The 22,318-nt window shown below is 39.0% G+C and overlaps 1 protein-coding gene and 2 long non-coding RNA genes across 5 annotated transcripts; all 3 read right to left on the bottom strand.

The window, feature by feature from the left end:
- Positions 1–1,101: 1,101 nt before the first annotated feature.
- On the bottom strand, positions 1,102–12,030 carry LOC132624004 (uncharacterized). Of its 2 annotated transcripts, XR_009576503.1 has the most exons (5): positions 11,836–12,030; positions 11,150–11,203; positions 10,637–10,748; positions 2,813–3,869; positions 1,102–2,252 (listed from the first exon to the last, which is right to left on the bottom strand). It is a non-coding gene; the product is annotated as an uncharacterized LOC132624004 (long non-coding RNA). The 2 variants fall into 2 exon arrangements; XR_009576502.1 differs by having other exon boundaries at positions 1,102–3,869.
- A 2,278-nt stretch (positions 12,031–14,308) lies between these two features.
- LOC132621993 (uncharacterized) lies at positions 14,309–17,878 on the bottom strand. 2 transcript variants are annotated; one of them, XR_009575784.1, is made up of 2 exons: positions 17,614–17,878; positions 14,309–17,260 (listed from the first exon to the last, which is right to left on the bottom strand). It is a non-coding gene; the product is annotated as an uncharacterized LOC132621993 (long non-coding RNA). The 2 variants fall into 2 exon arrangements; XR_009575783.1 differs by having other exon boundaries at positions 14,309–17,293.
- A 3,346-nt stretch (positions 17,879–21,224) lies between these two features.
- Positions 21,225–22,103, bottom strand: LOC132624269 (uncharacterized). Its single transcript, XM_060339074.1, has one exon. It carries the CDS (start codon positions 22,101–22,103, stop codon positions 21,225–21,227), a length of 879 nt encoding a protein of 292 aa, XP_060195057.1.
- Positions 22,104–22,318: the final 215 nt, after the last annotated feature.

Below are 22,318 nucleotides of genomic sequence, written 5' to 3' on the forward strand. Positions count from 1 at the left end.
TAAGGCTGAGCGGGCCAAATATTCCTATCATTGTAAGCCAAGTGTCAGCCAATGAGCTGTCACAAATTATAAGTGTGCAGCCACAAACACTTGCAAAAATGGATTTTGAGAGTAGGAGTGTTAGGGAATACGTCTGAGTGCAAAATCTAAGTAACGTAAAGGTAATCTTAGTATGAAGGTGGTAAAAATTTGGATGTTCTTGTATTCACTTTATTAATACAAGTTAAGAAAAAGTTTATATAAATCTGTCTTGTGTTCTTTATTTTCATGTTGTAAATTTAATATTTGCTCCCTTAAACGTTCAAGTATCCTACTATGTTGATGCTGCCTAAATTCGAGTGGGACCAAACCATACTGAATTTTGGCTAAGTGTTCAAGCAGGCCGAGTCAAGGTGGTACTTGACTGCAACACGGGGACAAACCTCGAGCATCTAAAAATCAACCGTGTGACATTTTCCGTGGTGGACTTATTGCCTGATTTACCATCAATTCTGTAGTCAAATCAAATTTGTACACTTTATATCCAGCCCCATATAAATGATTTACAAGCACTCAGAAATATTATTAATGATTCAGATATACTCTCCGGTCAATTTTATATATGATCATTCAACTTTTATTTTGTTATATTAATATTATAAAACCTCTTACTACAACACACATCGCAGGGAAAAATAATTTTTGTACTTTTCATATATTATAATTATATATGTCATTTTTTTAACTTTTAAAATTTGATGTCCACTTAAGCATATTACTCCCTCCGTTCATGTTTACTTGTCTAGGTTTAACTTGGCACAAGTCTTATGTCATGCCCCAAAGCTGGAACCTAATGTCATACTCGGCCCGAGTGTAACACTTTTTAACTGTAAACCCTAGAGAGGCAACCCTCAACTTAGGCCGACGAGGCTTACCTGCAAGCTGACAATACCAACCTAGAGCCGGCAAGGCCGTATCCTGAATCATCTGAAAAATGATATCCATCTCACTGAAGGGTAAACACACCCAAAACATATATATATATATATATATATATATATATATATATATATATATATATATATATATATATATATATATATATATAACTGCGCAGGCTGACAAGGCTGCCATGAACGTCTACAACTAGCAATACCAAAATGAACATGTACAAAGGATCGGAAAGGCCATAACACCAACATACCAAACATATAGGACTCGTCTACAAGCCTATAGAGATAATAGAACTGTATCATCGTCAGGACAGGGTCCCAACCTACCCATCAAGGTTGCATATACAAAATGAACTCCAAAATATAGACCTGGTAATATCGGATGAGTGGAGCATACCAATCAAGCTGATGTCTAGCCTTGTCTACTGGGAAGGTCTATTCGGCTGTCTATCAGAACCTGCAGGCATGACATACAGTGCTCCCAGCAAAAGGGACGTCAGTATGAAATAATGTACCGAGTATGTAAGGCAATAGAATAAGTGAAAGCTGAAACAAAACTGAAATACGTAACAACTAAAAGCCAAGTAATGTTCTGAGGCCTACTTACGTGCTCTGACCCTGGCAAAACGGACATCAGTAAGAAATAATGTACCGAGGATGTAAGGCAATAGAATAACTGAAAGCTAAAACTGAACTGAAATACATAACAACTAAAAGCCAAGGAATGTTCTGAGGCATACTCACCTGCTCTGACTCTACATAATGTAATATAGTAATATCATAGCTAGCAGACCACATATAGGTCTCGTTGTATCTCACACTGACATAAGACTTGGCAACAGTAAACTCTCACTGACTGTAAGGCCAGTTAATAATAAACTCTCACTGACCATAAGGCCAAGTAATAATATCTCTCACTGACAAAGTGACCAAGCAATAATATCTTTCACTGACCGTAAGGGTAGGAAATAATATCTCTCACTGACCAAGTGGTCAGGCAACAAAACATATATGTATATGATGTTATATATCATGTATATAGTAGAATGTATGAAGGTATGCATGTATCTCTCTATCTCTCTCAATCATCACGGCATAACATGGAGCGGATAGGAGTCCCTCTTATCAAAATACGATAGAAGTATACGGGAAAATGTAGCACCTATAGAAACAAGAGCTCTAATATATGTGTTTCTTTTATACGAGTCGTCTAACTCTTACTGATTATGGATTCATGCCAATGAAAGAAAGGGATAGACATTACATACCTTTGTCGCTTAGTCAACGACTCAATATATATATAGCCCGACATACTTCAACCTACATTAAGACATTAAAACTATGGTTAAGCTACAGAAGAGCTTAAAACATATTTCTAAGCAAGTAGCTTATTTCTAGAAAACTAGACAGCACCATACCTATAACTTTCACTTCCTCCCAATTCAAAATGCCATCAACAACAACTAGAACAACAACAATAACAGCAACAACATAGCCACGATATAAACCAACAAACAGCAAGTCAAGCAATAGTACAACGAGCGGCAAGCTCTGTTAATAATTAAACAAACTATATCTTAAATCCCCTTTTTATTCCAGAATTTGTTAACAACATTAACCACAATGTATTCATTTAATCTTACTGATTTTTAGCCGCAACATATCTTTAAAACGACCCCATAACAGTCCAACAGGTTACAACAACTTAAAACTAATTTTCAGATTACTAAAAACATGTTTTCGACTTGTCTTTTCTTTCAAATCGAGCAACACAACCAACAGTATATAATTAATTCTCTTCTCATGTAAACCAACTATGAATTCAACTTAAAAACAAGCATGTAGAAGCTTAGATAAGGCAAGAAGAAGCATAAACTTACCTTGGACTTATCAGAACTAGCGAAAACCTAAGCTCCTTTAACCTGGAATTCTCCCCCAACAAGGCTACAAGAAAAGGAAAGGGAAACTAGAAATCAGTTCGGGTTTTTTGGCACTAGAAGCACTTCGTAACACTAGAAATCACCTAGGGTTTGTGTTGAACTCTTGGGAGAAAGTTTGCAGGGGATTTATCTCATGTTAAAGCTCTAAAAATAATGAGGAGAAGTGAAGAGGATCAGCCCTTAAAAGGGTCCTCTTCAGTAGACTTCAACCAGCCCTTTTTTGAGGATTTAATTTGAACCTCTTCTTTATAAAGTAGGTGACACCTACTTGTCACCTACTAGATTATTTAAATGTGTCACATGCCGCCCTTACCTCATTTAAATACGTGTCTCATCCTCGTTTAATAATCACAACACGTGTTAAGTAGCTCAAGCAAGCATGGCGGGCAAGCAAGCAGCTCATTTTTATTTGCTCAAAATCTCATTTCTCACGTTTAAGTGCATTCGTTGACCTCAACTTATATGTACATATATTGAACGAAAATACGGGATGTAACATTGTCACGACCCAACCCCGTAGGCCGTGACTAGTGCCCGAAATGGACACCCGAACACACTCATTCAATCCGAATCACATACAGATAACGTATACGGGCACAAATATCACACGCTGCCTCAAATTATATCAAACTGTCTCAGACACATTTCAACACAACCATATATATATATATATATATCAGAAGCCGGCAAGGCTATCAAAAGGCGCAACGGCCCAAAACATATACAAATGCACGCCGACAAGGATGCCATGGTGAGTGGGATCATACAAACACACCTGTACAGAAGTAGGCACAACCCACATATACGTCTACAGACCTCTAAACAAACCAACCGAATCATATGGCGGGACAGGGCCCCGCCGTACCCCTGAACAAATATATACATATGCAACGAACGAATATATATACCAATATGTAGGCTCCGGGATAAGAGGAGCACTCCAAACAGCAGAAGAGGGTGTCCTAAACTGGTGGATCACCAAACTGTGCGTCTGTACCTGCGGGCATGAAACGCAGCCCCCCCGAAGAAAGGGGGTCAGTACAAAATATGTACTGAGTATGCAAAGCAGAAGATACAGAAATCCAACCATAACTGAAGCATAAGGTATAGAAGGGAATACCGAATCAGTATATCAAAACCGGTACGGAAATCATATGTACATAATGCAAGTAAAAGAAATCATGCATAAGGCTCAGGAACGTGGTCGCCACTCCGACATTGGCGCCACAACACAGCATACTGCCGAATATATCATAGTACGGACGATCACAAAACCGGCCCGGGAACCGGCGAACGATGTCATAATAATGGGCACGAGCAGAGTAGTGCGGAAACTAATGCAATTTACATATCAAAACATTTATGAAGCTGGATATAATCATATGACAACCCGTTAGGCAAACTAGTCCGGACAATTGATCAATACGGGGTTTATCTCACAAAAGTACTTCTGAAATCGTATTTATAGTTCAAAACATAAATCAGAATATCACGGAGCCACCAAACATTATCCTTTAGTAGCTAAAGTCATAAGCAAAAGTCGTTTTCCGATATCATGCAAAGATAAGTCAAATAGGGCAAACTAAGAAGTCTCGGAGTTAGGGGGCCCACCTCGGGTCAAGTCGAGGTGGCGGACAAGAATCATGAACATTAGGCTCTATAGAATCATCCATGAAAGCTTCAGAGCGATGCGATTACGTTTACGAAAGTTGCGGGTGGTTGATCATTTTTCCAACAAACATGAGAATTATAGTTCAATTATATTGAATGAATAGTACCCAAAAATCAAGTTCGGATTTCCATGAACAGAATTGTCCCCGAGGCTCAGATCTCAACCTAGTATATCTAGGACATGCCAAAAGAAGGAAAGGGGTAGCTTTAAATACCTTTTCCGCCTCCTATACGTCTCCAAAATCACGTCTCAAGTTCGCCAAAATCTACAATTTGGTCATAGTTACCAATTATGAGTTGCAAGCTTTTAAGAATTTCAAGTCTTAAATTCATATTGTCTACCGAAATTTCGGCAGCATTTCCCCTATAAATTCAACATCCCCGAGGGTTAACTCGGCCATAATATATCAACAACAACAACCCAACAATGCCAACAACATCAAAAATCGTCACAAAACGCACTATAACATAAATAGTCCTCTTTTCTACATAAGGCGACAATTTTCATTCCAACTTCACAATATCAAGCTAATATCAACATTCTCATATTCATTTACTAACTAAAGGTTATTCAAACATTTCCGCCAATTCCATATTCTATCCGAAACTTCAACGAATGCAACAACACTACCAACTCCCATTGTTTTCTTCCAAATTCATTAACAACAACCATAATTCACATTTAGAATCTCACTCTCACAATTATATAAAAATCATATAATTCCCCATAATAACATACAACCAATTTCAATGCTAACTCAAATCGTTAGACCTTTATTTACGTCACAAATGTCATAACGACACATCTAACAAACTAAACGGAATTCAATTCACCTTCCCTTGGCTACACCATGGCTCACGGCCACACACCACTTCACACACACACACACGGCTTCACACACACACATCACAACTAAATATGCTACATAGAATCAATTCATCAACCCAATCACAACACACACATCTACACGACCATACACACCATACACGGCTCACCTCCAACTTACTATATTTCACAAATTTCATCCATATTAACATACTACAACATGCATAAAACATTCACAACACATAAAACAAGATCAAATCTTACCTTTCTTCTTCAACTCCAAAAATAGGCTAGGGTTTGCGATCTACTAGACGGATGGTTTGATCGCTCCAACAACACTTCCACGTTACTTAGGGACCTCCAATTAGTGAATTTGCACCAAAGAAAAATTTTTGGGATGGCTAAAATTGGACTTGGTTTTTCTTGGGTTTGGCCGAGAGCTCCCTTAGAGGTGCTTTCAATGATTTTTGTTTCTTGAATCTTCTAATGGATATAGAATGAAGACTTAGCCCTTTTATATTAATTTGTCACATGATCAATCACATGACTAATTCATGTTGTGGACTTGGGCCAAGGCTTGGCCGGCCATCCCCTTGATTTGGGCCTCAATTCCATATATTTTGTTTTAACCCAATTTGTTTATGGATCTTATTTTATAATTCACGGAACTAATTTCCGGAAATTTCAATTTTGCCCTTGGCCTTCTTCCGTATTTTCGCATCCGTATTTCTCATGAATATCACACATATGTTAAATAAATTAAAACATAACCTTATTTCCTACAAGTCAAGATTATTCCAAATCTTTCAAACGCGCAAAACACGGGATATAACAAACATCCTCCTCTGCCCCCCCCCCCCCCCCAGGAACATTCATCCTCGAATGTAGGGGTATACGTGGGGTTACTAACTCTTATAAATTCTTTGTGAAAATTTTGACAGAGTCTCCTCTGTAATACTAGCTATCCTGAACCTGCACGCACCTTAGAAAACATATCAATCATCACACAGGGCTATACCACAAGATGTAACACAACACATGTCTCAACGTCTATCGAATATCAACGTAAAAGCAGGGATACTGAGACTCACCTCAAAATGACTCTGGATGAGCTAGGCTACCTCACTCTGAACTACATCTGCTACCTGAAACAAATTAGAATACTTCTTCTTTATTGCCTCCTTTGGCACCCAAATCATCTTCCCCCGATTATTATTCTTCCACAGAACCTTAACGGAGGATACGTCTTTGGTCCTCAACTTACGTACCTGACGATCTGGGATAGCTATTGGGATCTCTTCATAAGATAAGTTCTACGTGACCTGAACATCATTTAGTGGGACCACCCGAGATAGGTCTCTCATACACTTTCTCAGCATAGAAACATCGAAGAACGGATGTATTGACTCTAACTCTGAGCGTAAATTGAGGTCATAAGCTACTTGGCCTATTCTACGTATTATCTGGGAGTGAAAAGCTGTACTGAGATTCACTTGTGTCCCAAAATATTTCTTGAAGGATCTCCAGAACTTATCTATAAACTATGCTCCTCTATATGATATAATAGAAAATGGGACACCATAGAGCCGCACTATCTCTCTGATCTACAATCTCGCATAATCCTCAGCCGTATAAGTGGTCCGGACTGGCAAGAAGTGGGCTGACTTTGTAAGTCTTTCAACGATCACCCATATAGAATCAAACTTATTCTGGGATAGGGGTAAACCCGTAATGAAATCCATATTGACTGTCTCCCATTTCCAAGTCAAAATCTTTATATCCCTTAATGGCCCACCAGGCTTCTGATGCTCAACTTTTACCAGCTGACAATTGAGGTACTGGGCAACAAACTCAGCTATATCTTCCTTCATACCATTCCACTAGTAGATCTTCTTAATATCATGGTACATCTTCGTCGACCCTGTATGAATAGAATAGCGGGAATAATGAGCTTCTGCCATAATCTGCAGATGAATCCCCATAACATCTGGAACACACAATCTGCCTCGATACCTCAGGACTCTATCCCGCCTTACCTCAAAGGGTGACTTCTTTTTCTGTGGGGCCTTGTCTCTAAACTGTAGTATCCTGAATAGTAACTCCAGTATCGCTTGTGTCCAGTAGTCGGACTCCCAAGCTAGCTAGGTGATGAATTTCTTGAGCTAACCCCCTCTTCTCGGCTTGCAAATACGATAAACTACCCATAAATCTATGAGTAAGAGCATCGGCTACAGCATTATCCTTCCCTAAATGCTACAGAATGTCAACATCATAGTCTTTCAATAATTATAACAATAAGTTCAACTCTTTCTGCTTGAAGATATGTTGCAGACCCTTCTGATTTGTAAAGATATCAATGTGCATGCCATATAAATAATGTCTCTAAATCTTAAACATATGACCCACCGCTGCCAATTCCAAATCGTAGGTCGGAAGTAGGTACTTGTTCTTTATCGCCACCTTATTCAGCGGCCGATAATCAATACATATTCGTGCGATCCATCTTTCTTTCTTACAGACAATGCTGGTTCACTCCACGACAAAGTACTAGGCCTAATGAAGCATTTCTCAAGTAAGCCTTTCAGTTATTCCTTCAATTCCTTCAACTCAACAGGAGTCATTCTATAAGGAGGAATCGATATCGGCCGAGTATCTGGCAGCACTTCTATAGCGAAATCAATCTCCCACTCTGGTGAGATATCTAGAAGCTTATCTGGAAATACATCTGGAAACTCATTAACCACTGGGACACACTAAAGAGTCGGCGGTTCCGCCTCAGTATCTCAAATTTTGATGATATGATAGATAAAACCTTTTGTGATCATCTCCTTTGCCTTGAGAAAGGAAATAAACCTACCCCTCGGCGAAGCTATATTTCCTTTTCATTCTAGAACTGGTTCCCTTGGAAAATGGAAGGTGATAATCTTTGTCCAACACCCAATGTTATCATAATAAAATGCTAACCAATCCATACCCATGATAACATTGAAATCAACCATCTCTAACTCTTTAAGATCTGCTGAAGTCTGACGATTACAAACTACTACTGTACAACCTCGATAGATTTTTCTAGCAATAACTGGCTTACTAACTGGTGTAGATATAGAAAATTTCTCACTCAACGACTCGGGTATTATGCCAAATTTCCTCGCAACAAACGGAGTAACATACAACAAATTTGACCCCATATCTAATAAGGCATAAACGTTATATGAACAGACGGTCAATGTACCTGTCACAACCTTTGGTAAGGACACCAAATCTTGATGACCCGCCAAGGCATAGATGCGGTTTTTAGCACTGCCTTAACTGGAAGCTCTGCCTCTACCTCTACCTCTACCTCTACCTCTACCTCTATCAGCAGAAGACTGAGACCTGCGCCTCAAGGGACGCACTAATATAGATGACCCTGATATGGAACTAGTCGGTTGTACCAGGCCACCCTGTCCCTTCAGTGGGAAATCTCTTATAAGATGATTCGGATAGCAACACCTATAGCAAGTACGTGAGTCGTACAGGCATCGCCCATAATGTGCTCTACCACAATTACCACACTGCGGTGGCAGTAGCTTGGTCTTCCCCAAACTCCTCTGTTGCTGCGACCATGATACATGGGAGCTCTCACCTGCTCCGAATGGAATAAAGCGATTAGATCTGCACCCTTGGAACTGAGGTGGTGGCGATCTGGGTGTCCTACCATAATACTGGGGGTCTAAAACTCCCCTGAGAATCACTCTGATGATTAGCGGACTTCACTCACATATGCTGCTCCCTCTCTATCTTCTCGGTAACCTACTGCTGCCGTTTACGATCCTTCAAGTTCAGTGCAGATGCCTGAATCCTGGAAATGTCCATATTCTTATTCAGTGCAGTAATAGATCAAGCCTCAACATAATCTGGGTGAAATCTCGCTATAAATCTATGGATCCTGGCCCTCATCATATCAACTAAAGATGGAGCATATCTGGCCAAGGAATCAAACCGGAGACAATACTCACGGCGGTCGAACTACCCTGCTGAACAGCTAGAAACTGATCAACCTGAGCCTCTCATATCTCCAATAGCAAAGAAGGCCTCTAAGAACTTAAGACAATATGCGGGAGGTGCGTCAGGTCCTCTGGAACTCTCCCATCCCTTATACCACAGGATGTCTATATTTCGTAACTTGAGTAACTTGAACGCCGCTAACTCTACTGCCTCGGTCTCCGAAGCATGCATCACCCTGAAAATTCGGTAAAGTTGATCAATGAAATTATATGGGTACTCATCCCGCTTTCCCAGTATGCTCTGGAGGTTTTAATGACAGAAACTAACAAACCCTGGAGCTATCGGGGCCTCTCTAAAGCCCCGTATTAGCCGGTGCTCTTGGCTGCCTCTGGGTGGCTAATATCTGAGCCAGTAACTGCACCACACTCCTGATATCCTGATCAGATGGCGCAGGAGGGGGCACTGGAGGTGTTTCCTCGCTCAGAAGCTCCTCAGGTGGTAGAGGAGTCGGTGATGGCTGAGAAGGGGTCTCACTATGGGCCTCGAACTGGGCTCCATCTACCGGGGATGCCCTGCTAGTCCCCTCACTCGCTGCCGCATTACCCCTCTAACTAACCGTAGTTTTTCTATTCACCAGCATCTCTGTGTACAAACACCAATACGTAAGTTTAATTCAAATTTCCTACGACTCAGCTCTACAATACGACGTAGATATGAAAAAAGGGTCACCAACTCCTGCATGCCCTGTAGCTTCCTGTTTATATAATGTGGTACACAACACATATATAAAAAAGACTATACTAGACACGGCCTGTAGACTCCTTAGGACAGACCTGCTCTAATACTAAGTTTGGCATGCCCCAAATCTGGCATACTCGGCGCGAATGTACCACTCTGTAATTGTAAACCCCAGAAAGGCAACCCTCAACTTAGGCAGACGAGGCCTACCTGGAAGCTGACAATACCAACCTAGGGTCGACAAGGCTGTATCTCGAATCATTTGAAAAGAATAACCACCTAACTGAAGTAACACACCCAAAACATATATACATAACTGTGCAGGACGACAAGGCTTCCATGAATGTCTACAGCAAGCAATACTAAAAGGTCTATGCGGCTGTCTATCAGAACCTGCAGGCATGAAATGCAGCACCCCGGCTAAAGAGACGTCAGTACGAAGTAATGTACCAAGTATGTAAGGCAATATAATAACTGAAAGCTGAAATTGAACTGAAATACATAACAACTGAAAGCCAAGGAATGTTCTGAGGCATACTCACCTGCTCTGACTCAACACAATGTAACATAGTAAGGTCATAGCTAGCCATCCTCATATAGGTCTCGGTGTATCTCTCACTGACCGTAAAGCCAGGAAACAGTGAACTCCATTGACTGTAAGGCCAGGCAATAATAAAATCTCACTGACCATAAGGCAAAGCAATAGTATCCCTCACTGACTAAGTGGCCAGGCAATAATATCTCTCACTGACTGTAAGGCCAAGCAATAATATCTCTTACTGACCAAGTGGCCAGGCAATAGAAATACATGTATATGATGTTGTATATCATGTATATAGTAGAATGTATGAAGGTACACATGTATCTCTCTATCATCACGGGACAACATGAAGCAGATAGGAATCCCTCCTATCAAAATGCGATGGAAGTATACGAGAAATTGTAGCACCTATAGAGACAAGAGCTCTACGATATGTGTTTCTCTTATACGAGTAGCCTAACTCTTACTGATTATGGATTCATGCCAATGAAAGAAAGGGATAGTCATTACATACCTTTGTTGCTTAGTCAACGACTCAATATATATATACTGCCCGACATACGTCAACCTACATTAATACATTAAAAATATAGTTAAGCTTCAGAAGAGCTTAAAACGTATTTCTAAGCTAGTAGCTCATTTCTAGAAAATTGGGCGGCACCTCCCCTAAAACTTTCACTTTCTCCCAATTCGAAATGCCATCAACAACAACAATAACAACAACATAGCCATGCTATACGATTTTCAGCTCAACAACCAACAACTCAAGCAATAGTACAACGAGCAGCAAGCTCGATTTACGATTAAACAAACTATAACTTTAAATCCCTTTTCCTTCCAGAATTTGTTAACAATACTAACCACAACATATTCATTTAATCCTACTGATTTTCAGCTGCAACACAACCTTAAAACGACCCCAGTCCAACAAGTTACAACAACTTAAAACTGGTTTTTCAGATTACTAAAAACATATTTTTGACTTGTCTTTTCTTTCAAATCAAGCAACACAACCAACAGTACATAATTAAGCCTCTTCTCATGTAAACCAGCCATGGATTCAACTTAAAAACAAGTTCACAACCAGCCAGCAACGGTGCAACAATAATCAGCATGCTACTCTTTCGAAAGTCGCAAGTTTTATTCTTTACGATCGCAACTGTAGAAGCTTAGATAAAGGAAAGAGAAACATAAAATTACCTTGAACTGATCAGAACCAGCAAAAATCTAATCTCCCTTTACCTGGAATTAACCCCCAATGAAGGTAAAGAAAAGGAAAGGGAAACTAGCAAGCAGTTTGGGTTTTTCAGCACTAGAATCATTCCATAACACTCGAAATCACCTAGGGTTTGTGTGGAACTCTTGGGAGAAAGTTTGTAGGGGTTTTATCTTATGTTAGAGCTCTAAAAATAATGAGGCAAAATGAAGAGGATCAGCCCTTAAAAGGGTCCGCTTCAGCCGACTTCAACCAGCCCCTTTTTGGGGATTTAATTTGAACCTCTCCTTTAGCAAGTAGGGTCCGCTTAATTAAATATGACACGTGCTCTCACTATCTTATTTAAATACATGTCTCGTCCTCATTGAATAATCACCGACACATGTTAAGTAGCTCAAGCAAGTGGGGGGATTAGGGGGGGGGGGGGGGGGCAAGCAAGCAACTCATTTTTTATTTGGTCAAAATCTGATTTCTCACGTTTAAGTGCATTCGTTGACCTCAACTTGATCGTACATATATTGAACGAAAATACGGAATGTAACACCTTAAGAAGCAATAAATAAAATGTAAATTTTACTATATCACCTTAATTATTATAAGTCATCTCACTCAATGAAAAATGGTTTGGAAATAATTACTAGTAGTACTTAATAATAAGAGTAAAATAGGCATAAATGATAAATTATCTATTGATTTTTCAAACTGGACAAGTAAAAGTGAACATCTATTTTTAGTATGATGGACAACTAAATTGTGAAAGCGGATGGAAGAAGTACTTATTAATAAGGGTATAAACTGGTAAATTATCTCTTAATTTTCCAAATCGAACGAATAAAAGTAAGCATTTAATTTTAACATAGTGGACACATAAAATAGAACGGAGGGAGTACTATTAAATTCTATTGCGAGAAAGAATCCACATGATTATAAGGGGAGTAGCAACAATCTGAAAAGGCCGAAGACCCCAAATAAAAAGTTATAACGCTCCTTTTTTCTTGAGCATTTATCATGACCTCAAAAGAAAGAGACTTGTGAGGTAACAAAATTTACCCTTCCTATTTAAATTTATATGACGTATTTTTTAAAAATAATTAATTTATATATCTATTTTATCATTAACATGATTACTTATATCATCATAAATATTATAACTTGTATTAAGTTACAAATTTTAAAATTTCTAGTCAAGTGAAATACCGCTACATAATTAAATTGAGATGAATAGAGAATTATAGAACACTATCAAAAGCTGCTCATGCATTGAGGCACTGTCATGCCCTATTTTTAACGGGTTAAAACTAGTTCACAACTTATGACTATGTTTCCTCTGTTTTTTGTAAATTTTCAGAGTCGCCACCTAATTTTAGAAAATATTAGGAAACCATTTGTAAAAAAGTAAACTCCATTTTTTAGTCTTTGAAACCTGTGAGATTCTAGGTAAGGATTTTATTTACCCCGAGAGGAAGGAGTTAAGCATCCCTCAGAGCCTATCCGAGAACAGTCTTTAAACTTAGCTTAATTAATACTAGAGGGGATTATCTAATGATTTATTATCACTTATTTAAAGAATTGCGGAAAAAAAACTACTCTCTCAAAACTATTTGTATAAAAAGGGGGTTTTTAATGTAATTGTAACTATGTGAGTAAATGCATATATATAAAGGAAGTAGTTAATGCTAATGTGTGCATGAGGAAAATATGTATGACATTTATCTTATATGAGAATAGTAAGTGTCATATAGAACAAGGAGATGTATATTTTTATAAGATGTAAATTTTCAGAGTCATATGACACGATAATACTATATGTGTACATATTATGAAAATACGACTAAGGGAATTAATTAAAAAATAAGATAGTACAGGTATGATATGCGCGTATAAAAATAGTATGTTGGTACACCCGTAATAAAGGAAAGTAATTAAGACAAGATGTAAAATTATATGTATTAGGAATATATATTGTTTTCAAAAGAGTACGTACGTATATTTTAGAAGATGAGGTATAATATGATTGTTGTATATAATGTACTAAAGATAAGTATTTATAATATAACGTACATATGTATGCATGTGATGAGAAAATGATTAAAAAGTATTTAAAGTAAGAATAGTATACATACATGTAAAATAAGATCTTTGTATATAAAGTAGAATATATACCTCGTAGTTCTTGAAAATACTTGGACCACTATACTTGGGTCCTAATATGATTTCCTTTGTATTAAACTTGCGGAATTTAAGCCTGCTCATGTTAGCATTAAATAAAAATGATTGCCCATGAAATATGCATCTTACCCTTTTGAAACCCCTATTTAGATCGCTAATTTTTATTAAAACGGATTTAAATAGAAACGTTAGTTTGTTGAGCGATTAACTCAAAAGGATTTTTTATTTTTTCAGTTAATTTCCTTTAGTCAGAAATCATTTTTAACCTGGCAGTGCATAGACAAAAGATGAAAAACATGGGCGATTATCATTTCTAACACGCCTAAGCCAAGAATAATTATCCAAGGGGAGAGGAAAAGTAGTGACTAAACTTACCATCATACTTAACTAGTTCCTACACAAGCGAGAAACAAATGTGCTACAAATACAATCCATAAAAATGTTAGTCAAGAATATAAACATGTATATACATGATAACGCGAAAGGCACGGAATTTAAAGAGAGGAAGGAAGACGAGGACGCTAAACACGAGCAATTAAATCTTGCAACCGGCTGTTCTCTGATATGGATAGAATCCGGAGTTGCCATAACTCCAAATGCTCCCAAGGTTCCTCATGAAAAAGAAAAGAAAAAGAAATAGATATAAGGATTAGAAACAATTCTCAACAAGGAAAAGAAGTCTATATAACTTTAATTAATGAAAGCTAGATAAAAGAATCAAGACAACAGTACTAGCAAGCTGCTCTAAAACAGTTTGTTCAAATTGTTTCAGCAAGATACCAAAAGTACTAGCAAGCCGCTCTAAAACAGTTTTAAGACAACAAACGCCGCAGCCAAAGATGCAGCAGCCGTGGGCTAAACAAAGCAGTAGCAATGGCCTCTAAACTGAGCAGAATGCACCAGCGGTGGCCTCAAAAAACTCCGAGCAAAATGTAGCAATTATGGCCTCAAAACTGACCAAAAAATGCACCAGCAATTATCTCGAAATAAAGAGATCAGCCAGCCCAAACAGCAGCAGCTAATGAGCCTCCAAGCTGCCCAAAACTTGGCTCGAAATCACAACAATAATCAGCTAATACAACAGCCAAGTTGTAGCCCTTCCGAAAGCTCTATATGGCGATCATAATGGTAAAAAAAAAAAAAAAGAATACAGCAGAAACATTCAGTGGCAGTGGCCTTGCAAATAGGCAACTATTTATGGCCAAATGCGGCATCAATAATGAAGCGATAACAGGCCAGATGCAGCAGTAAATGGCATGAAATGCAGCAGCAACTGACTCCAATTTTCCCAAGAAATGGCATGTGAAGTGATATATAGGAAACTATTCGTTCGTGTCAACTGGGAAGCTTAATGGTTTATGAACCAACACATTTGGCAAAGAAGCTATCAAGTTTTGGATACACCTAACAGTTTGGAACTTAAAGGACATAGACACACCTAACACTTTGCACTTACAGGACATAGACACAAGCTAACAGTGTGCACTTAAAAGAGAAGCATACGTCTGTACAAATTGTCACGGGAGAGAGACCTCTTACAAAATATATACATTCCACTTATTAAAAGTAAAACCTCTAAGATAAATCTTTAACAATTAACGCTATGCTATGCTTCTTGGCTCTCTCCCTCATATGACATAATGAGTGGGATTTTTTTAGTGTGAATCTACAAGGACCCTGGATGTATCCTCCTACACGACAGAATAGTATCTCAATATTTCCCCTAATACGAAAATAGTCGTGCAAAATTTAACTACATCGACTAAACTTGCATATCAGAACGAGGTAATTTTTCCCTCTTCATAAAAATAAGAACATCTCCATTCGCCCAACCAGCCCGACGTATCAGCTTTCATGTTGCATTAATGCCAACCTAACCTTAAGCGACATGCTAATAAACTATGGTCAAAATTGTGACCATAAATCTTTCTCTGCCAACTGTCAGCAGGGAAAGGAACCCGATCAGGTGGAAAGAAGAGGTATTAAATAGAATGGCACATTCCAAAGTTCAATAATACTTATGCTTGAGAAGGCAAAAAGAAACTGATCGCACCTCAAAGATAATAGTTGGGCTTGGATTTTTACCTCATCTTTACGTAGTGATGAACTATCTCCTTTCCCTTAGTTACTATCTATTAATAGTATTGAAAATCAAGACAAACAAGAATTGCCTTTTTCAAACCAAATACCAATTCAAAGAGAGGACACTCAACCGAAACAGGGCTATTTTTTAGTAGAAAGCATCAAATCTTGGTTTTTCAAGCTAGAAATATGAATCCAAAATAACAGGTGGTATGTCAACAATGATCCCTCCCTGTTTACTTAAGTATAGTCCCCAAAAATAATAAAATAAAACAACACCCCTCTTCTGATAAAAAGAAAAAAAAAACTAGGACTGAGAATAAGAGGTACTTTAGCAGCCAGGTTTCAAACACGCAGAGGCATAATACTTTTTCATTTAAATGCTCGGAAGAGTCCTTCTCCAGGACAAAAAGCCTCCCCAAACAGTGATGCAGAGCCAAATACAAGACATTACCACTCAAGTTTAAAACCATACATATGTATATCAGGATTTTTCAGGGCATACAGACACCTTAAAGAGGTATTTTAACAATGTTGAAGCCTAATGTAGCATCTACTCATCCAGACTCAACCTAACTCTCAAGTTTACCAAACCAGAAACTACACTAAAGAATGCCATAAAAAAAGGTTTTCAAAATAGAATTTAACTCAAAACAGTTCCATCTTGCATTTCGAACCAGCGAGGAAATGGGGACTAAATGTTAACAAGCGAAGATTCACAATGTAGGCTAGACCAATACATAATATGAACAAGACCAAAAAAATGCATTCTTATTCTTATTCAAGTCACCAGAAAAACCTTAGCTACGCTGTATAAGCACACCAAAACAGCCCTTCAAGATTAAAGGCAACTAATTTAAAGCAAGACGACGTCACTGTTCACATGTTCTTCAAGCTAACTTATCATTCTTCCTAAGTTTATATAATAGCTTGTATTAACCATTTCGTCGCACATTCAGAGTATACAGAGCAACAAACAGATTTAAATAGGTCGAGACGACGCAAACGACAAAACCAATCAACGACTACATTTTACTTCTAAGAAATTAAAGACGAAGGTAGGACGAATGTGATTACCTTCTTTGTGACAGCGAACTGAAGCTATTGTCGTCGTCGAGTCTCCGAATCCGCTCCAAACAGTCCTTGCTCAGCCGAGAACTTGAAAGAAGATTTCGATAACCCAAAAAAAAACTTAAGGGAAAAAATGGAATTTTCTCAGAACCTAATTTTCTAAGGCAATAGGAATTTTATAAGAGGGAAACTTATGAAAAATAAAAGAGACTTTTTCTTTGTGGTTGTTCAACTTTTTTTTTTTTCGACTTGACTGATCTCTCTTTCCACTGATCTCTGCCCCCTTAACAGCCCATAGAGGGGCTGTATTTATAGCCAAAGGATTGGGGCATTTCAACAGCTTCTTCAAGAAAGCCTTTTGCCTTTAAATTCGAATTTAAAAAAGGAGGGAAATTAACGTTTTCAACAGATGAGGTGATGAAAATAGGGATGGGACTCACCATGAAATCCGCTGAAATCGCACATGGAGCCTGCAAGCTTCAGAGATGGAGTGTGAGAACGGAGAAGAGGGGTGTAGGTAGCGGATTTTGTGGGATATGGGCGTGGTGGTGGTGAGGTGACGTGATGGGGGGTGGGGTGGCGACGATGTGGACGAGAGAGAGGTGAGACACGTTTGGTTAGGGTTGTTGATTTAGAAGAAAGGGGTTGTTTGGTTGCTTAGTTAGAATGGAAAGAAAGTTGAAGACTTAGTTTTAGGTGGGGTTTGGGCCGGGTCGGTTGGGGGTTGGGCTGGACGTTTTGGGTTAAGTGTTGGGCTGCTGTGAATTGAAGTTGGAATGGGGTTATTTGGCCCAAAGGGTTAGTTGATGAATTAAAATATTTCAAATATAGTAGAGTAAATCCGAATTTCCCCATTCTTTTTTCATAAAGTTTTAAAAAAAATATACTTCTTTGTCCTAATTATTTCTCAAAAAATGTGTACATATGAAAATTATAATACAAGTAATTTGATATACGTATTTAGTTTGAAATAGAATAAACGATGATTAACAAAGTAATAAATAGGATCAAAGAAAAAATGACAACGCCAATATTGATATAGGAATATCAATACTATTTTTGAGTGATTTAATTGTAAAGAACTATGTTTAGTAATTTTTAAAATTAAAAATACGGTATTTGGTAATTTTTAAGAAACAATAAGAATGTTCTTAACTTTAGAGAAATATATCTCGAAAAATAGCGTAATAATTAATGAAAATATTCCAAACTCATTCTGGTGAATTTTCAGGACTGAGAAGCATAGTGGAATTAATTAAACGAAAAAGAGGGCCAAAATTGGGTGTCAACAGCTTGTCCCTCTTCGACCAGGGATGATGAAAGAGTCATTAGACGAAGACGATGACGTAAAACCCGATTTTGTCCCGACGAGTATATCAGATTGGGTTCGGAAAGGGTATAAGTGAAAAAGAGTAATTCTTTTAGGAATCGAGAGGTGAGTTTATAAATTCGACCGAACTCTGGTTCCTGAGTAGCCTACATATCTCGAGTCATAAGAGAATCAGGTCGATGTAGTTCGAACAAGGAGACAGTAAAATTTTGAGAGGTCCTCAGAATTCTGCCACAGTGTCTGAATTATGAGGACACTGGTTCTCTTGTCATGGACAGGGGATAGTACTTTTATTGAAAATTCGAAAGATTAAGTTGTTGAAAGCTTTTGAGTGATCCTCAAAAATTTATCCTAGTATTGTAGTTATGGTAACACGAGGTTTCAGAGATGGAAAGAGTAGTGCTTTCAACATGAGCGAAAATGGCTAGAGTGGAATATGACTAGCTTGACTATGAGTCCCCTACGTATTGAAGAGGACGGGAGTTAACTCAGTTAAAAGAAAACGAGAAGATAGAAAATTTTGAAGGATCCTTAAAATTTTGTCCCAGTGTCGAATTATGGTGACACTAGATGTTGTTAAGAATATGTTGTCAAGTTTTGGGAAAGATTGTTGATGAAAACAGGTCTTTCTGATGACGGGACGTACTTTTACAGCTTCTTGATTATAAATGTGGCGTCCGCAACACACCTATAAGCGAGACTCTACACGAATGCATCTATGTACTGTCATAGGATCATATCAGCTCATCGTAGGGGACTGACCCTCAGAATTGTCCCAGTATCGTATTATGATGACCTTAGGATGCGGAAGAATTTAACTGTGTTTCTAGAATATAGATTCTCAAAAGAAGTGACTTCTTAAAAATTGAAAGAGAAACTGGTTGGCGAGCTAAAGCGGGGAGCGAATTCATTGACTCTAGCCTGTGAGTTTGATGTCCTCATCAAGCGGGGCGCCTTAGTTCGCTGTGGCAGAGATAGTTCCACGTTATATTGTGTTCATCTGCAAAAAAAATGTAAATATACCTGTGCAGTTCAAAGTTATAATGTAATAATAACATAAGGAAATAAAGGAAGGGATTGTAGACAAACTAGAATTGAAAGCACCGATTTGCGGAGCGACTGAAATGTAAAGCTTCCGGCTGGCGGAACAACTGTAATGTAGAGGCTTCTGGCTGGCGGAGCGAGTGTAATGTAAAGCTTCCGGCTGGCGGAGCAACTGTAATGAAAAGGCTTCCGGCTGGCGGAGCAACTGTAATGCAAAGGCTCTCGGCTAGCGGAGCAACTGTAATGTAAAAGCTTCCAGCTGGTGGAGCAACTGTAATGTAAAATAAAAATCTCCGATTGGCGAAGCAACTGTAATGTAAAGTAAAAATCTCCGATTGGCGGAGCGACTGTAATGTAAAGTAAAAAATCTCCGATTGGTGGAGCAACTGTAATGCAAAGTAAAAATCTCCGATCGGCGGAGTTGTTGATGAAGTTAGATGGCGGTCCCTGATTGGCGGGGTAATTGGCTTTGTTAGATGGTATCCTCGATTGGCGAAGTTAGTCGACGCAATTAGATGGTATCTCTGACCGGCGGAGTTAGTCGCAGTTAGATCGTATCTCCGATTGGCGGAGTTAATCGACGCAATTAGATCGTATGTCCGATTGGCGGAGTTAGTCGCAGTTAGATTGTAAATATCCTATTGGCGGAGTTAGTCACCGTTAGATTGTATATCTCCGATTGGCAGAGTTAGTCACTGTTAGATTGCATCTCCGGTTGGCGGAGTTATTTAACGCAGTTAGAAGGTAGATCTCCGATTGGAGGAGTTATTATTAAGGAACGAGGCTACTATGGGGGCCTCCTATCGCTCGAATAATCGACCTTGACCCTGCTTCTGGAGATACCTGCAAATTTAAATGGAACGTTCAGAGATGAATAAGCCAAGATAACAAAATAAAATAGGAGAAGGTTATTTTGGCTCATGGTGTAGTGATGGATCTTGTGACGCCTCCACCGGAAGCTCGCTTCCATGTCGTCTTGTCCTAATTCCTATCAATCCTGTATTCAAAGAAAAATTCTTAGTTTGGGAGGGGGTGTTGATTTGTGTCGATCGTGGCCCTAGCCTTGTCACTTGAATCCTTTAAGCTTCTTTGGTTGGAGATCTCTGTCCAGAGACTTGGTAGGTGGAAAAATACGTAAATGCAATGTGAAAGAAAAGAAAATGATATGTAATGTGATGTGACCGAGCCTGACTCAGGCTGCCTATGTATCCAAATGGAATCAGGTCATACGTAGTTCGGGGTTACAAATGAAAAGAAAATGATATGTAATGTGATGTGACCGAGCCTGACTCAGGCTGCCTATGTATCCAAATGGAATCAGGTCGTAACGTAGTTCAATTACAATAAAGGGTAAAATAATGCAATGACCGAGCCTGACTCAGGCTACCTACGTATCCAATCGGAATCAGGTCATGACGTAGTTCAATTACAATAAAAAAAAGAATAATAAAGGGACCGAATCCGGTGGGGATTGCCTACGTATCCCACCAAGGGAAATCAGGTCGAATCGTAGTTCCAGTTACATGAAGATAATGTTTTTTTGGGGTTTTCTATTACAAGAGACCGGACCCGATGTGGGTTGCCTACGTATCCCACCGTGGGAAGTCAGGTCAGCATAGTTCTGTTACAATAGGAATGCAAATTACAACGAAAAAGAAAAAACTAGCTTGGATGTCTTCAGACGTAGTACTTCTTGATCGAGTCCGAGTTGATGGGCTTCGTGCTCACTTTACCATCCATTTCTGCCAAAATCAATGCTCCTCCTGAAAGCACTCGATGGACCACGTACGGACCTTGCCAATTTGGTGCGAATTTCCCTCTAACTTCGTCCTGATGAGGAAATATTCGCTTTAAAACCAACTGCCCTGGTTCGAATTTCCTAGTCCTTACTCTCTTGTTAAATGCCTTGGACATCCTGTTCTGGTAAAGCTGACCGTGACAGACAGCGTCCATCCTTTTTTCATCAATGGGCATCAACTGTTCGTGTCTACTACGTATCCATTCTGCATCGTCTAAACCAACATCTTGGATAATCCTTAGAGACAGTATCTCTACTTCTGCGGGTATCACAACTTTGGAACCATAGACCAACATATAAGGAGTTGCTCCTGTGAATGTTCTAGCCGTGGTACGGTAACCGAGCAAAGCATATGGCAACTTTTCATGCCACTGCCTGTGACTGTCTGTTATCTTCCTCAAGATCTTCTTGATGTTTTTATTTGCTGCCTCGACTACTCCATTCAACTGTGGTCGATAAGCTGTGGAATTTCGGTGGGTAATCTTAAACTTTTCGCAAGTCTCTCTCATAAGATCGCTGTTGAGATTGGCTGCATTATCTGTGATAATTGACTCTGGGATCCCAAATCGGCAAACTATATTGTTGCGAACAAAACCTGCTACCACCTTCTTTGTTACTACCTTGTACGTTGAAGCTTCGACCCATTTAGTGAAATAATCGATGGCCACCAAGATGAAGCGATGCCCATTTGATGCAGGGGATTCGATAGGTCCAATCACATCCATGCCCCAAGCGGCGAACGGCCAAAGGGAGCCCATTACATTGAGCTAATTTGGGGGAACTCGAATGAAATCTCTGTGAACTTGACACTGATGACACTTTTGTACGTAGCGAATACTGTCTCTTTCCATAGTCATCCAAAAGTATCCCGCTCTCAGAATCTTCTTTGCCAAAGTGAATCCGTTCATGTGAGGTCCGCATGTCCCTGCGTGTACTTCTTCTAACAACCTCGTCGCCTCTGTGGCATCCACAC

The sequence above is a fragment of the Lycium barbarum genome, chromosome 12 (assembly GCF_019175385.1).
Source record: "Lycium barbarum isolate Lr01 chromosome 12, ASM1917538v2, whole genome shotgun sequence".
NCBI classification, from domain to species: domain Eukaryota; kingdom Viridiplantae; phylum Streptophyta; class Magnoliopsida; order Solanales; family Solanaceae; genus Lycium; species Lycium barbarum.